This window comes from Notamacropus eugenii, chromosome 5, assembly GCF_028372415.1.
Source record: "Notamacropus eugenii isolate mMacEug1 chromosome 5, mMacEug1.pri_v2, whole genome shotgun sequence".
In the NCBI taxonomy this organism is placed as follows: domain Eukaryota; kingdom Metazoa; phylum Chordata; class Mammalia; order Diprotodontia; family Macropodidae; genus Notamacropus; species Notamacropus eugenii.
In genome coordinates this window covers 24,228,667-24,246,101 of record NC_092876.1, presented here as the reverse complement: position 1 = coordinate 24,246,101, position 17,435 = coordinate 24,228,667, and the positions used below count along the sequence as shown (strand labels likewise).

Below are 17,435 nucleotides of genomic sequence, written 5' to 3'. Positions count from 1 at the left end.
TGAGTAGGAGATCTGCCCTTTTCCACTGGTACCCATTATATGGTCAATTAAATACACAATCATCACCATTGTTTTAGACTTGGGCCTTGTTTTTGTGCTGACCAGCGTTCTGAAGTCTTTCAAAATGATTTTCCTTCTTAATGTGGTTATCACTGCATAAACTCTTCCAGTGGTGGCCTGCATCAACTCATGGAGGGACGCCCTGTTTCTTTGAAAATTATCCAGTTAATCCCTTCTAAGGGCACAGTAATATCCCAATGCATTCATTTGTCAGAATTTGATTAGCCATTCACCATTAGATGGCAGCCCATTGATTTCCAACTTTTGATTACCATGAAAAGAGCTGCTATAAATATTTCTGCACACATGAATCCTTTCCCATTTCCTTTGATTTCTTTTAATAGACATCTACTAGAGGGATGACAAACACAACCTGTGAGTAGTCTGAGCTGCCTCAATAGGCACCCAGCTGGCCAGTTCCAGTTTGTTAACTCAGCTCACTCCTTAAAGAGCCTTATTCATTGAATGGATGTTTCCTCACTCAAAATGAGAACCTGAAATGATCTTAGCTTAAAAGGTCAAGGGTCTCCCATTGCATCCTGGGCCATCTTCAGTTATCCTGATGAATATCTGAACAGTGGAACCAGATGGCTCTGGTGGAGAAATGGAAGCTAGTGACGTTGCACAGCCCTCTTTCTCTCAAACAGCAGTCAATTACAAGTTATGTTATCATCTCTCTGATGCTGTGGTCCTCTTTGAGAGTGAAGGACAGCCACAGTAACAACTAGACGAATGGCTCAGCCAGGAAGAAGAGATCACTTAGCACATTCTTGTTGGGAGCATAGCCAAGAGAGTTCAGGGAGGGTGACTGTGTGGGGGCATGGGGAAAAAGACATGACACATATTGTGAAAGTACCAATTACAAGACCTGGAAAGAGATTGGGTTGGTTAATGAGTTGAGTTGTGGACTTATTGTTGTGTTTGAGATGCCTACAGGACATCCAGTGTGAAATGTCCTCAGAAATAGACACACAGTTCATTCCCAGGTCTGTGCTTCAAAGTCAATAAGTTACTCAACAAGTATTTATTAAGCACCAACTGCAAGCCAGTCACTGGACTGAGCACCAGGGATACAAAGAGAGGCAAAAACACAGTCCTTGCTCTCAAAGAGTTCACAGTCTATTCAATGAGGCAACATAGCAGAGAGAAAGAAAAAGCCTTTGGGGAAGCCTGAGGGTGGAAGGAGCACCACTGAAAGACCTTCTGAAGAAAGTGGAATTTGAATTGAGTCTTGAAGGAGGCCAGTGAATCCAAGGAAGTAGAGATAAGGAGGGGAATCATTCCAGGTCGGAGGTAGGGGGAGTGGGGGGGTGGACTTAAAAGCTTTTGATTTGGTAGGACCTCCTAGAATTTGGGATCTGCAGTTAGAACCTTGGAAAGTTTGCAATGTCCTCCATACCATGATAAAACACTGGAGGAGGACTTTATAAAGTTAAAGGAGGAGGTATTTTAGTCTCAGATCCAGTTGGCAAGCCTATGGTTGCCCCAGACTCATATTTTCAAATAATTGCTAGACATGCCAAAATTAGGCTAGAGATTAGTGATAATAGGGATGTAAGTTTTCCCCCATCTATGGTCATGAACCCTTGAAATCTATGCGGGGACCCTTAGTTTAAAAAGCGTTTCTTAAAGTGTGTTTATTTAATGGAATTGAAAGGGAGTTATATTTAAAGGTCAATATCCCTTGCAGAGCTGACAGATTCCCTGAGAGATGTTTTCCCTTTCCTTGGGAGACTCATGTATCCTCACTGGATTCATGTTTTAGTATCATACCTTCCTTTCCCTTTCTGCTGCCTCTATCCCCCCACCCAGGTTTCTGTTCCAAAAAGGAGGGGATGAGGGTTCAAATGGGGCTAGTCCTCTCATGGAATCATTCAGATTTGGTGTCAGAATCAGGAGTACAAAAAACTCTCTCCCCATTCTGATACCAATGGGTTATTCCACTGACTCATTCTCCTGATTTATATTTTAACTAACTTTGTGTGAAATCAATGTTATGTTCAATTGTGATCATAGCAGATCCATAAGAGTAGGCACAAACAGCCCTTTGAGAAAAAAATATATATACATATGTGTGCATATCATATCTATCTATATATATGCATGTGAATAGATATCTATATGTTTCTCTCCATCTGTCTGTCTTCTCTATATCTATCTCTAGTTATCTTTATCTGTCTGTATCCATATCTATTTTATTGTCTATCTACCTATGTATCTCTTTTGTCTATCATTTCTCTCTCCTACCCTATGTCTCTCTGTCTCTCTCTGTTTCTCTGTCTCTCTCTCTCTGTCTCTGTCTCTCTCTCTCTCTGTCTCTCTCATATGGTATTTGAAGGAACCTCACTGACTCCATTATGTGACTCAATTCTAGATCTAGCTCAGATTCCTTTTACTTTTCATTTATAGCTCTAGTGACTTTAGTCTAATTTCTTTCTTGTGAGAAAACTTATTCCATTATGGGAATTGTGAGGAGTTCACATTGCATTGTTTGAACCCATTCCTCTGCGACTGGAAAGCTGAACCCCCTCTACCTGCTGCTTAGAGACCCTTGATTAAGGACCTTGCTTATACTGACCAGAAGCCTGGTCACATCCAACGATTGATGTGAGGAGTTCTTTCACAAGTGTATGTCTCAATCATACATCTGAAAATTGGCCCTATTGTGGTCAACCAGTTACTGTGTCACTGTTCTTTTCATTGAATACAGACATTTGGAAGGAGTGAGATCTCTTTTGCTGATTTTAGGGAGTTCCATCTGTTTTCACTCCTCCTTCCAACTTGAAAAACCCCTAAGCTTTCCTCTAATGAGAAATCAGGCTGACTAATTATATGTCTTAATTTTACCCTGATTATTATCTTTTAATGAATAAAAATCATATTCAGGGTGAAATGCCAAGTTGGGGAAGTCTGGTCCCAATTTATTTTACAATTCACATGCATTGTTTAATAAAATGGTATGACCCCAAAATATTTCTACTAGGTCTGTAACCCAAAGAGATCAAAGAAAAAAGGCTCTATACTTACAAAAATATTTATAGCATCTTTTTTTTGTGGGGGCAAAGAACTGGAAATTGAGAGGATGCCCATGAACTGGGGAATGGCTGAACTAGTTGTGGTATATGGTGAAGTGGAATACTACTGTGCTATAAGAAAGGATGAGCAGGATTCTTTCAGAATAACCCCGGGACACTTACATACGATGAAGCAATACAACAAAGTAGAACCAGGAGAACATGGGACACACATGGAAATAGCAATTTTGTACAGTATTCAAGTGTAAATTTCTTAGCTATTCTCAGGAATACAACAAGGACTTATGATGAAAAAATCTATCCACCTTTTGGGAAAGAATTGGAATCTGAATGCAGATTAGAGCATGCTTTTAAGTTTTTATTATTCTTGTTTCCTGGTTTTTGGTCTGCATGTTTTTTTGGAAAGGCTAAGATGAAAATGTTTTCCGTGACTGCACATGCATAATCCATAAGAAATTGCTTGCTTTCTCAATCAGGGGGAGGGGAAGAGAAAAGAAAAGAATATAGGTTTCAAAATGATATTTTTAAAAAGATAAAATTTTTTCTTTATATGTAATTGAGAAAACTAAAATTAAAGGCAAAACAACAAATAAATGGGCATTCTTAGAAGTTCAAACTTTGTTTCTTCAGTCATTTCAGATATCACTGATCACAGTCTATTTTTGTCTTTCTGTTTATCCACATCTATCTCTCTTTATCTCTTTAACTATGTCTCTGCCATCTGTCTGTCTCACTATCTTTCTACCTATCTGTATCTGAGTTCAACTCTTCTCACAGTGGGACAGTTTTCTACAGGTTTCAAAGGCCACAGTATTAGGCAATAGAAAAAGACTTCACTTTGCAGTCGGGGGAAGTGGGTTTGAAAATTGGACCTGTCACTTCCTAGACCAGTGACTTCAGGGAAATGGTACGTCCCTCCCTGCTCTTCTGTTTCCCCATTTATTAGGCAAGGAAGTTTTAACAGACAATTAAAGTAGGTGTGTCATATAATGGACATAATTGACATAATGTGACATTATCAAAATTGACAGCATGTCCAACTTTGGCTGATCAGGAAAATACAAATTCAAATGCTCTACCACCAGTTGTGTACAAACAGTGCATGGGAACATTTGGGGAGGATTCTCTTAATCTGGGAATCTTATTTTTTTTTAGCTACTTCAGCTCTGCTTTGCTCATAGGGCACAATACCATCTCTGATGATGAAACACCATGCTGGGCAGTCCTGTGTCTGTGTCTCCCATGTTTCACAATCATTTCCAAAGTTCTTAAGAGAGAACTGAAGAGAAACTTAAGACAGTGTTCTTGTATCGCTTCTTCCGTCCACGATGTGAACACTTGCCCTGTGTCAGTCCTCCATAAATTTTAGAGATGCATAGGAAGAGACTGTAGAAAGGAGAAGAGTGAGGTTTTGCAGGTAATACTACTAGCTAACATTTTTAGGCTTGTGAAGGGGGTCAAACGATGCCATAGTCCACAGAACACTGGACTGAGAATTGAGAAGACCCGAGTTCAAAACCTGTTTTAGAGATTTCTTAGCTGTGTGACCCTAGGCAAATTAGTTAACCTCTTTGTGACTCAGTTTACTGTAAAATGAAGATGATATTAACACTGAACTCCCAGGGCTGTTGTAAGGATGAAATGAGAGAATATTTGTAAAGCACTTGGGAAACCTTTAAGTGCCATGTCATGCTAGAGACTACAATCACGAGACATCTCTTACTGGCTCATTGGGTTGTAGATTTAGAAGTGAAAGCTACCTTAAGGATGCAGTCTCCTCTCATGACATCTGAAGAGATAGATGAGGCATGTGAGAATACCTTGAGAAAGTCACTTAATCTCTCTTGTCTTCTATTTCTTTATTCCTAGAATGAGGGGGCTCTGCTCAGTAACCTCAAAATTCCCTTACATTGATAAATCTAAGATGACATATTTCTCTCTGAGCCTCAGTTTCTGCATGAGTGAAAGAAGGTTGGAACAACTCAAGCACCAAGAGAAGGGCCTTCATAGCAGGTGCTTATGAAATATTGAGGTGAAATATTTGATACATGACCTCACTACTGGGACTTACTACTGTGTTCTCTTTCACTCTAATGCTCTTACATGTAATGACATATTAGCATTCCTTGTGTTTGGGTCTTATTTACTTGCTAGCCTGGATGCTAGCCTGGATGCTACCTGGGGAAAGAGAATTTGCTTAACCAAATCCTGTGTCTTGCCCAGAGCATAGTCTGAAATGGTAAATTCTGGAGACTGTAGTTGTAATCGTGGGGCCAACCTAGCTTAGTAAAGGACCAGTAAAGACCCGCAGCCAAGTGAGTCCAAGGAAGTGACCCATCCAGCTGAGATGCTGTGCCCTGTGAAGAGCTAATAGTGGTCAGTAGCAGACTGGCTCAGCCTAGTAGCTGAATGGAGTAGCACAGCAACACGTGTAGAAATCTCAGAGATCCCATGGTCAGCAATGAACTTTGCAAGGTCATTTCAGGAAAGACAAAAATTACTGAGGCTCTGCCTTTTCAGAATGGTAAGTTGTCTTGGCCACATGTGTTCCCTGAACAGGTGTCTCATTATCTTTCACTAAGAGTTCGTGTTCCCACCCTCCCCCATACAGACCTACACTGTGTGTGTTGGTGGGAAGGTCAGTCCCAGGTTTGGGGGAGGGATGCTTTAGGATTCTCGTTATGCGTTTTGAATGTTATTGGGAAACACACTAGTGGGGACTCAGAAGTTATGGGGTTAGAAATATGATGACCCATGAAAATGACCACTAGAGGCCAAGAGGGCAGATGGCTCTCTCAGGATTCCAATTAGTGAAGAATAGTCTACGTCTGAGGGAGGGACCACAACACTGGGCTTGTGTTTGTTCCCTTTACTAGACTGAAAGTTCCATGAGCATGAGGAATGTGTCTTATTCAGTATCTGTCTGCAGAAGGTGTTTAATACACGTTTGTGTAATGAATGATAATAGAGCTCAGGAAGTGACTTCTGAACCACTCTGTGTACAACGAAGGCTGAGGCCTCAACCATTGCTCATTGGAACCTAATTTCTGAGTATGTGGTGTAGGGGTCAGTGAATCTATTGTCTTCTCTAGGTTTTGCTCCTTGTAAGTTGAGGCAGGCATAAGGTAACTCATCTAGTCCATCCTCTGGAGCTGCTGGTGTTGAGGCTGTGTCTTCAGGTGGTGAAATGATATTGAGGGACAGATCCACTCCAGATGGCCTCTTGGGAACCTGGAGAAAGGGTAAAGGGATGTTCAGTCAAATCCAGTTCCAGCATCATGAGAGCAGGAGTAGAAGATGGGGAGAGATGGCCTTGGGTTAGCGATTGTGCTGGGCACTGAGAGTTGAGTGAACATTTGAGGGGTAGGGGTTGGCATGCTCTACCTCTGCCTCTCCCATAGATGCTTCTTCTGCTGCTGCTTCCACAGACTTCTTCCTGAGCATCTTTACCCTGAGGAGGTAAAAATGCAGAGTTGGTGCAAGGGAGAGAAGCTGAGATTCAGATACAGAGAAGTAGGGCCTTATCACTCACTCTGTGGCTCACCCTGACATACCATTTTCCCTCAATGATTTCCTCTTTCTACATTTGTCAAATGAGGCAATAAAACTACAGAGTCTCTATGGTCCCTTCCCCTTCACATTCTCCTGTTCTGTGATTTCCAACCTCCAAATTTACAAAGTTATGAACCACAGGAGTGTCTAGGAAAGACCATGGAGCTGAGCATCAAGAGACTTGCAATTGCTATTATTTTCTTCTGAGGTCTTGGGTAAATCTCATCCTCACTCTAAGCCTCAGTTTCCTCATATGTAAAATGAAAGGCTTGGATAAAAATGTCTCTAAGATCTGTTCCAGTTCTACATTCTGTGATCCTATGGGATAATACTGCTTCCCAATCATTAGAGGCTGAAGGCTTTTCCCACTGTGGTTCCAAAATGGTCCCTCACTGGATCAAGGCAATCCTCCTACTCTTCCTAAATCAGTTCTCTATCCCACTCACCACAGAGCAATTCGAACCTTTTCATCTCTCCTTAGGCCACTCATATAACCTCATCCCTTACTCTCTCATCTGAAGACTGTGCCTCAGGATGCACCCAATGGCTGAGGCCATTGGCTGAGAACTCCTTTTAGTCCCCTCTTCCTCTCCTCACCTCACTGAAACATAACATGAAATGTCTTAGTCATTCCACATCACTGAGATGTCTTCCGTACCTCTTCCTTTACTTTCCTCATGGATGAAGAAGATGCTCTCTTTTTGTTCCTGGTTAAAGCTTCTACCTAAAGCCCTTGATGCCATCTTTTGCTGTACCAAGTGCTCTCACTATGTTCCCCACTCTCTCTTGTCTGAAATCTTTGCCTATCTACTGACTACTACCTCACTCACAACAAACATTTCCATGTTCTCCCAAAACTTAAAAAGTGCTAATGACCAATTACCCCTTGAAAGAGAATCCAAAATGAAAGCTCCCAGGAATATTATAGTCAAATTCCAGACCTCTGAAATCAATGGAAATATATTCCAAGCAATCAGAAGAAACAATTCAAATACTGTGGAACCTCAGTCAGTGTCACATGAGATTTATCATTAACTACTTTAATGGGGCACTAGGTAAGAGAGTGGATAGAGTGCCAGGACTGAAGCCAGGAAGACTCATCTTGCTCAGGCATCTATCAGCTGTATGAGCCTGACAAGTCACCTAACCTTGTTTGCCTCAATTTCTTCATGTATAAAACAAGCTAGAGAGGCAAATGGCAAAATACTTCATTTTCTTTGCCTAGAAAAACTGAAATGGGGTCAGAAATTGTCAGACCTGATTGAAACAGCTGAACTACAACATTAAGGGAATGGAGAACTTGGAATATGATTTTCCAGAAGACAAAGAAGATGGGATTCAAACTAAAAATAACATAGCTGGCCAAACATTATAATTTTACAGGGGAAAAATGAGACAGAAGAGTTTCAAGCATTCTGGACGAAAAGATCAGAGCTGAAGAGAAAATATGGCATTCACTCATGATTCAAGAGAAGTATTAGACGATGAAAATGGAAAACAAATTTCATAAGGGGCTCCATTAGGTCAAACTGCTTACATTCCTATATGTGGAGATGAGACAGGTAACTCCTGAGAATTTCATCATTGTTGGGGCAGTTAGAAAGTATGTGCATAGACAGAGGGCAGGGGTATAAGTCTGTTATGTTGAGATGATGTTAAAGAAAGAATATAAGAGTGAGAAAGAGGGTTGCACTGTTAGAAGGGGAAGGGGAGTGAAGAATTGGGAAATTATCACCCATAAAAGATGTATGCAAGGAAGAGTTTTTACAATGTAGGGGGGAATGTAGTGGGGAGTGGAGGGAGGAGGGGAGGGTGGTGGTACCACTTGGACCTCACTCTCATCTGAACTGACTCAAAGAAGGAACAATCCTTTCTCTCTGTCTCTCTGTCTCTCTGTCTCTCTGTCTCTCTGTCTGTCTGCCTGTCTCTCTCTCTCTCTCTCTCTCTCTCTCTCGCTCTCTCTCTCTCGCTCTCTCTCTCGCTCTCTCTCTCTCTCTCTCTCTCTCTCTCTCTCTCTCTCTCTCACACACACACACACACACACACACACAGACACACACATAGACTCAGGTTTAGAGATTCAACTTACCCAACAGGGAAGGAGAAGGGGAAGGAGGCTAAGCAGTACTGGAACTCTGTTACAAAGCAGTAATTATCAGAACAATCTCATACTAGATACTAAAGAGAATGAATTATTAATGAATAAGGCACACAACATTCCAAAGCAAATGAGCATAGTACCTAGAGTTATTCAAAGACAAACTGAAAGATCGAAGCTTTTGAGGTAAGAAACACCACTGAGAACACTGGAAAGTAGTTATGCATAACAGAGATAAAGATGAAATATCATCCTATATAGAAAAATAAGCTCAAAATGGATACATGATCTTGATGCACAAACAATTTCATAAGCATGTCGGAGGAACATGGAAAAACTTCCTTGTCAGATCTATAGATAAGAGAAGAGTCTATGAAGAGATGGACAGAAGTATGGGAGGAAAAATGCAGTTTTGATTAGATGAAATGAAAACAGTTTTGCCACAAAGAAAAGTAATGAAGCCAATATTAAAAGGAAACAGAGAAAGAAATTATATCACATTTCTGTGAAAAAAAGTCCCATTTCTTAAACATATAGGGAAGTGAGCCAAGATTATCCAAAAGAGACATATTTTAATTGATAAAGCACATGAACAGGCAGTTCTCAGAAGATGAAATCACAGTTTTCAATAGTGATATGAAAAAATTCTTTGTCAGTATTCATTAGACAAATGCAAATCCAACATCCCTGAAGTACTACCATATACACATTATACTGGTTAACATGATGGAAAAGAAAAATGTCAGATACTGGAACTAACGTAGAAAAACAGGCACACTAATGCACTTGTAGTGCAGCTATGAATGGGTCTATTGTATGTTCATCCTTCATTTTCAAAGATGACCATGACATCAGAGAAATCATGACATGAGTTGCACCTGACTTTGTTTTGAGTGAGGGATGTCTGTGCAGGTCACCAGCCTCACTTTTTCCTCCTGGGTCATATAGATCCAGTGACCAGATATTCTTCAGGATGTCTTGAGACACCCTAGGATGTAATGGGAGACAGGCATTTTTAGATTAAGGTTTTTCAGGTACTCACTTAGAGTGAGGTAGCATTGTGAATTCAATGAATGGGCCTCTGTAAGTAGTATTCAGGGCATGGTCCCTTTAAGGAGCAAAAGGAAAAAAAATAACTAAATCATGTTGGGAGGGAATGAGAAACAGTTACTATTTAAAATCACTCTAAGCCAGGAGGGTCCAGAAAACAGCCATTAAGGGGACCTTGGGCAGGGCCTTATTAATGTCCAATGTATGGGCTTCATAGTGCACTGGGTTTAAGGTTTGGGGAAAGACAGATGAAAGAAAGAGAGGAAGAAAGAAAAAACGAAAGAAAGAAAGAGAGAAAGAAAGAAAGGAAGGAAGAAAGAAAAAAGAAACAAAGAAACAAAGAAAGGAAGGAAGAAAGAAAGAAGGAAAGAAGGAAAGGAAGAAAGAAAAGAAAAGAAAAGAAAGAAATCTAGCCAGTAAACATAAAGTTACATTGCTTTGGAGAGGAGAAGGAAGGAAAGAGGGAACAGAAAGGGGAGGATGAGCTGAGTCACCCAACTAGCTGGGTCCCCATTGGTCTACTCATTATGGGGAGCAATCTGAAATACTGCCCAAAGGGCTATAAAACTCTTTATTTCTTGACACCACCCTCCATATTCCTATTAGGTTTGTACACCAAAGACTCAAAGCAAAAGTAAAAAGACACAAACGTACAAAAATATTTATAGCAGCTCCTTTGATGCGGGCAAAAAATTGGAAATTGAAAGAATACCCATCAGTTGGGGAGTGATTGGTTGAACAAGTTGTGATGGAATACTATTATGTCTTAAGAAGGGAAAAATGGAAGAGTTCAGAAAATGCTTAAAAGGCTTTTATGAACTGATGCAAAGACTCATATGAAGTAACGTAAAGTGAAGAGAGCAGAAGCACAGCACGAATTTATTGTAAGGATGATTAACCATGAAAGATTTAACGACTCTGCTGAAGACAAAGATCCTAAAACATTCCAGAGGTTTCAAGACTAAAAAACTATCCACCTTCACAGAGAGAGCTGATGAACTCCGAGGGCAGACGGAATCATTTTTTTCACCTTTTTAGAAACACGTTTGTCCTGACTTGATATATATATACATATATAACACACACATACATATACATTTATGTATACAGGTGTGTATACCTATATCAAAATCATCTGTAAATATAATGAGCATTGTATTTCTGTCCTTCTCAATGAATGGGGAAGGCAAAGATTTCAGAACTGAAAATCAAAGTTTTAAGAAACAAATGGAAAAGGAAAGTAAAAGACAAAATAAAAAAGCTTATGCTGATGCAGAAACTCGCTTGGCATTTGAACCAAGGCAGGCACCAAAAGGAAGCATGGATGCAAGTGCAGCAGCGCTGTGGGAAGGTGCGATCAGGGCTGTTCAAGAGGAGCAGGAGCCGAAGCTGGACGAGGAGCTAAGGACGATGGAAAGGGTTGAGGGGAGAGGCAGGAGAAGGCACAGGGCCACTGCTTGTTATAGAAGGAAAGGACAATGCCCTGCAGACAGAAGGCAGATCCTCATCCAGGGGGAAGATCGTTAGAAAGGAAGGAATGTAACAAAAGCATAGAAGGGACTGAGAAACAAGGTCAGAGCTTTGCTTTGGGTATTTCACTGGGGTTTTGCTGCACCAGATATATTTTGTACAGTGATTTAGGCTTTTATTTTTGCCATTCAGAGGGAAAGTAAACTGTACATATTGTTATACCATACATTGAATATATTTAAATATTTATAATATATATATTTATATTACATATTATAATAGACAATAATATAATGTATATTTTATATTAGATATACTAAATATATGTATATATTTAAACGCATCAGTGGTTCCACCAAATGGAGAAGGGCAAGTGTCCTAATTTCTTGCTTTAAGAGTGGGATTATTAGCCTCTTACCGTGGAATCTTCTCTCCTCCTGTCCAGAGAATATAAATGCCTATCCTGAGGATTGATCAATCCCAGGCAGCAGACCACCTCCCCTTCATCTCACTTCTTTGGGGGCTGATCATGTGGGGGCCAAACCCAGCTCTGCCCTTCACTATCTGTGACACTGAGCCCCTCCTGCAGCTTGGAGAACTGAAATGGGGAGGGGCCAGGGAAGGAAACAAGATTGCTGTAAGGACCTACTACGTTCCACTCAGTGTGCCCGGGACTACACAGATATGACCCCATTCAATAATAATGATAATGATACTAACAATAATAGCTAACATTCCTGTATCACTTCCTATGTTCCAGGCACTGTAAGAGGCCTGTTACAGATATAATCCCATGTAACTATGATAACAGCTAACATTAACATAATGCCCTACAAGTCAGAGCCAATCATCCCAATTTTACACATGAGGAAACTGAGGCAGACAGCTTCAGTGAGTTTCCCAGGTTCACTCATCTTCTAAATATCTGAGGCAGGATTTGAACTCAGATCTTCATGGCTCCAGACCCAGTGCTGTATACGCTGAGGCTCAGCTTCTCTGTCTGATCCTGGCAGCTCAAGTGGAGTCAGGGGCCTGGATTGCTTTAAATCATGACTTAACTACATACTGGGTCATAAGGGTGACCTTGAGCAAGTCACTTTTCCTCTCTAAATCTCTGTTTGTTTTTTTAATCTGAAAAAGGAAGGGTACTGGAATTTCTGTTCTGATTCGCATTGTTATACCCCTACGAAATTGGTGCCTGAACTCAGGGGAACATTGATATCTGAGGATTTCTCAGAGATGAAATCAGGCCATCATTTCCTGAATCATGACCCCCCAAGATCCCCTCGTCCTCCCAGCCACAACACTCACAGAAGGAGGCAGAGTGCTAGCAGACTTATGGCACCAGTTCCACAGAGGACACTCAGGATTACATCTTTTTGGATCAGGTGGGACAGTGTGGACTCATCTGAACAAAGAGGTAGTTTGGGGTGAATAGAGGCCATGGCAATAATGGCCTCCTGTCCTTGGGATCCTCTGCCCCAGCTCCCTCCCTCCCCCATCCATCCCCTGGCACCAGGTGACAGAGCAGGGTGTGGGTCCTCTGGTGGTTCTTCCCCTCACAGCTGATAGTGATGTTGGAGACCCTGTCCACCTTCACATTCAGGCTGCTGTTGGCCCAGGGCACAGATTTGGTTGATGTCACCTGGAAGGTGTCATTGCTACTGTTGTCTTCCACAGGCTTCCCCCCTACCCACCAAAGCAAGGAGGTGGGTGGCTCTGCTTGGACACAACATGTACAGATCAAGCCTTCCTTGACCCAGGAGCAAGAAGGGCTGAGTAACCTTGGGGTGTCTGTAGCAAGATACAGCTAACCCCTGTATACTCTCCTTTCTCCACGAGGGTCCAAGCACCCCATGGTGCCCAGACACCTCACACTCGCAATTCACAGAGATGCTCAAGGAGGCCTGCTTGGAGCCCAGAGGATGCTGAGCCAGGAAGGTGTAATTTCCTCCATCTGCTGGGCCCAGGTGGACAGATCGAGGTGCAGGACTCCATCCTCTGAGGGCTGGGAAGAGGCCAGAATTTGGTTTCCCAGGATTCAGCTCAGTGTGGCTGGGGGATTGCTGTTGGCAGCACAGAGCAGGTGAAGTGACTGTCTCTCCTGTACAACAAGAGCTGAGCTGTTTGCTGGAACAAAACCTGAAAAAGATCAGGAGGTCCCAGCACTGAGAACCTGGAGGGACTTCAGAGACCCCCTGTTTCCCACCTTCATTGTAATGAGCAAGGATCTGAGAGCTTTCTATCAGGTGTGAGTTCCTGAAGATACCATGAGGAAGGGGCAAGTGTAGGAGGACAGGACCCCAGGCAGGGAGGGAAAGTCCAGGTCCAGCCTGGCCTGAATTGCTGCCCCCTTTTCCCTGCACTGCCTCTTCCCTGGCTGCTCCCAGACCTTGGAGGCCTCCCTTGCCTCTGGTGCTACCAGGGCACACTCAGCTGGGTCATGTTCCTGACTTTGCCTCAGGTTGGGTTTTGTATATCTCCTTTCCCTTCCTTCCTTCCTTCCTTCCTTCCTTCCTTCCTTCCTTCCTTCCTTCCTTCCTTCCTTCCTTCCTTCCTTCCTTCCTTCCTTCCTTCTTTTCTCTCATCTTCATTTTCTTTGTTTTCCTTCATATTTTTTTGTTTGGAAACTTTTTCTTTTTTCTACTTTCCTTCCTTTATTGTTTTCGGCCTTTTTCCATGTTTTTTCTTTATTTCTTTATCCCTTCCTTCATTTATTCATTCTTTCTCTCTTATGAATTTCCTTCCTTTTGTTCTTACTTTTTCCTGTATTTTTACCTTTCTTTTTCATTCCTTCCTTCCAGCTCTTCTTCTTTTCACATTTATTTTTCCCTTTCTCATCTTTCTTCTTATTGGTTTTCTCCTATTCTTCCTTTCTTCCTTTGACCAGTCCTTCCTTTTTTCTTTCAGTTCCTTCGTCTCTTCTATCTTTCCCTCCTTTCTTTTCTACTTTCCTCTTTTTCTTCCTTGTTACCTTCCATCTTGTTTTCTTTCTGTCTTTCTTCCGTAGCTTCATTTCCTCTCTCCATTTCTCTCTCTCTGTCTCTCTCTCTTTCCCCCTCTCTCCCTGTTTCTCTCTTTCACTTAAGGAATTAAGGGAACAATATTATGAAAGATGGAAACAAACAAAAAAACAGGTTCGCAGTAGACTGAAATGTCTGCACAATGAGCCTTCTTACATCTTACATCATATGAGCCCAAAGTGATGAACACAACGTTGCACTTTCCCACAGTCAGCAGGCCTAAGGCCTCAGGGCCAATAGTGCCCTGTCCTGACTGAATGCTCAAGGCTCAACCTTGATGGCCAGACTCTTTTGCCCCACTGAAAGCAGCTCCTTGACCAATCCCCATGACCTCCTCCTGCAGAGACCCCTCAAACACTCAAGATCAACCCTGAACCCAACATCAACGATTCAGGTAGCAAAGACTCCCTGACTGAACTGGAGTGTAGAGAGCCACGTCAGCTTCCCCAACATGGAAACGTTGATGGGTCCAGTGGACGAAGCACTGTCCTAATAACTGGATTCAAGGTGGACCATGTCCCTCTCAGCCCAAGCCAGCTGCAGTGTAGATGTCACTACATTCAGTCTCTACATTTAGGGCTCAGACCTCTCTGTTACTAGGGACTTGTGTGCACTAGGTAAGGCTTCCTTCACAGCTCTCAGTCTCAGTGTTTTTCATCTGGAATATGGGCATCAGAACTCTCACACTCCTTATCTACTGAGACTATTTGGAAGAAAATGGTTTCTAACTCTTAAAGTCTGGTGTAAACATGAGCTGATGTCATTCCAAAAGCAGGAGGAGCCCAGGCCAAAGAGAACTTGGGCCTGTGCAGCGAGTCCTAGTCTCTCCTGTCTCCTTCCTCTCCCTGACATCCACACCCACCCTCAGAGTACAAGCTGAAACCCCAGGATGCACTCCCTCAACACCCCTAGAGGTTCTGCTGATACCTATTGTCCTATTGTCCAGGGCCATGGTGATGGTCACATTCTGCACAGCATTTGCAACAGAAAGACCAGGCTGACTGGGGGTGGGGTTCTCTGTCCAGCGAAGCATTAGGCAAGGAAAAGATTAAATTCCAGAATCTCAGATTATCAGAGTGGAAGGAGCTTAGAGGGCATTTAGGCTAACCTTACCTGACTGGCATTGGCACATGAAGCCACAGAGGCTGAGAGAGAAAAAATACAGGAAATTCCAGCCTGTGTATATGCTTGGAGGCAGCTTTTCCTACTCAGCACAGGAAAAAAAGGATCTGCTTTTCCAAGGTTTGGCCCTGACCCTGGTCCCTTAACGCATCCCTCCCTTACAGCCTCACATGGGGAATGCAGGTCTGCTGCCCCAGTACTCACAGGACAAATTGAGTTGGACAGTTCTCTTTGTGCTCAAACGGCCTCCAGGAAGGGTGACCTGACAGGTGAGGTTGGTGCCATGGTGCTGGGGCCCAGAGATGAAGGAGAACTGTGAGGAGGGTGACGTCCTAGAGCTCTGTGTCTTAGAAAAGAGGGAAGCCCCAATCCAGGAGAATGTGAAGGGTCTGTCTTGCCCACAGGTTGAAGGAAATGTACATTTCAGAGTCACTGGATTCCCTGACTCTAGCATCTCTGGAATAGTGATGTCTGGTTTCTGTGTCAAGCCTGGAGGAGGAAAGTGACAGTGAGCCATTGGCTGGGGGTGGTGGTGGTGGGGACTGAGGACTCAAGTGTCCTTCGAAATGCTGAACCTACCCCATCCCTAAGGGCCCTATTATGTTCCATGCACAATATGACCCCATTCAGGCCTCTGCTCCTTAACAGTATTCTGGGCATCCCTGTTATCCTCAGAACTCGAGTCACTCATAGATTATAAGTCAAGAGGAAATGGCAATAAAGAAAATGGAGGACAAGCCCTTCATTTTACATAAAAGGCAACTGAGTCCCAGAGGAAAAGGAAAAAATTATAGCTCAAATTGCCCCAAAGACAGTCAGACAGAAATATGGGATTTGAATCTCCTTCCTTTGGAGCAGTTCCAGGGTTGTTTCCAGCACAAGGTTGTCCCCTCTCAGTCTTTTCTGGCATCCTGGTTCCTCCCAAAGAGGGCCCTACTATGTTCACCCCGCTTTGTAGCTCTGCAGCTTTAGGCAGGGTCTTCACACCTTTCCTGGGTCTTGCCCACATATCCTCTGTGTTCTCTCACACTTCCCATGGGAAGCTACAGAGTCTTCAAGGCCATCCCATTCCTCAGACCTCCCTCCCTCATACAGAGACCCTCCCAGGAGAGGAGCATCCTACCTGTCACATTCACATAAAGTAGCTGATTTACGAAACTGTATCTATCAGACTGATAGTCAATACGGAAGAAGTATCTCCTCCTGTCTGAGAACCAGGCGTCTGTTATGCTCAGAGAGCAATTGTTCATCCTGGGATCCCCAGTGAGATGGAATCTCCCCTTGGCTTGATATTGCACCCTCCGAGATGGATCATTTGTGGCCACAGGACTGTCTTTCAAAACACTAGAACCTCCTCTGAACCAGAAGCCATAAATGCGCTTGTTGTAACTGATCGAGAGTCCATAGGTGTAGAAGGTGCAGGGAACGTGGACACACATCCCCTCCTGCACAGCCACCGAGTATTGTATATTCAGTCTTTGGGACAGGGCTCCTGAGGGCAGACAGAGTCCTGGTCAGCATCTCCACCTCTTCTCACCCCTCAGACCAGCCTCCCTCTGCCCCAGCCCCACTCACCCTCTCAGAGCAGGGGCATCAGCAGCAGCAGCAGCATGGATGAGACAGGAGAGAGCCAGGCTCCTCTGGGGCCCTGTGTCACTCCCTAAACACTATGGTTCCCTGTCAGGCTCAGGGCAAAGAGGAAGATGAAACAGGAAGTCCTTGTGTGGAGAGAGAGGGAGGACCATGCTCAGAAGAACAACCCCTGTCCTCTCCCCCAGTGGGCTCCTGGCCTCCTTAGCTGAGTTCAGTGGGGGTTGGGGCTCCTCTCCTGGCCAGCTCCTGGGACAGTCAGGACTCAGGTGCTGTGGGAGGGCAGATCTGCTGCCCAGGCTCGGGCTGTGGATATTGTATGGACCAACTTGTCTTTGTGGCTGATGAAGGGCAGTGAACAGTGCCTGTTCCAGAGCAGGTGCTGACCATCTCACACTGCTGCCACTGTCTTGTGCAAGTTGGGCTGGGATCATG

The 17,435-nt window shown here is 43.3% G+C and overlaps 1 protein-coding gene across 1 annotated transcript; it reads right to left on the bottom strand.

The window, feature by feature from the left end:
* Window positions 1-9,335: 9,335 nt before the first annotated feature.
* Window positions 9,336-17,149, bottom strand: LOC140507424 (sialic acid-binding Ig-like lectin 5). The gene is made up of 6 exons (XM_072615518.1): window positions 16,986-17,149; window positions 16,534-16,902; window positions 15,615-15,899; window positions 13,312-13,407; window positions 13,119-13,222; window positions 9,336-13,075 (listed from the first exon to the last, which is right to left on the bottom strand). Exons 2-6 carry the CDS (start codon window positions 16,847-16,849, stop codon window positions 12,650-12,652), a joined length of 1,227 nt encoding a protein of 408 aa, XP_072471619.1. The 5' UTR covers window positions 16,850-16,902; window positions 16,986-17,149; the 3' UTR covers window positions 9,336-12,649.
* Window positions 17,150-17,435: the final 286 nt, after the last annotated feature.

What these genes read in the sequence shown, in the direction of transcription:
- LOC140507424 (XM_072615518.1), bottom strand. Translation starts at nt 16,849, where the DNA reads ATGTGTGTCCACGTTCCCTGCACCTTCTACACCTATGGACTCTCGATC. An exon ending in ACTTTATGTGAATGTGACAG is followed by an intron (nt 15,900 to 16,533) that starts GTAGGATGCTCC and finishes TTCCTCCTCCAG; the next exon opens with GCTTGACACAGAAACCAGAC. An exon ending in AGGTGTCTGGGCACCATGGG is followed by an intron (nt 13,076 to 13,118) that starts GTGCTTGGACCC and finishes TACAGGGGTTAG; the next exon opens with CTGTATCTTGCTACAGACAC.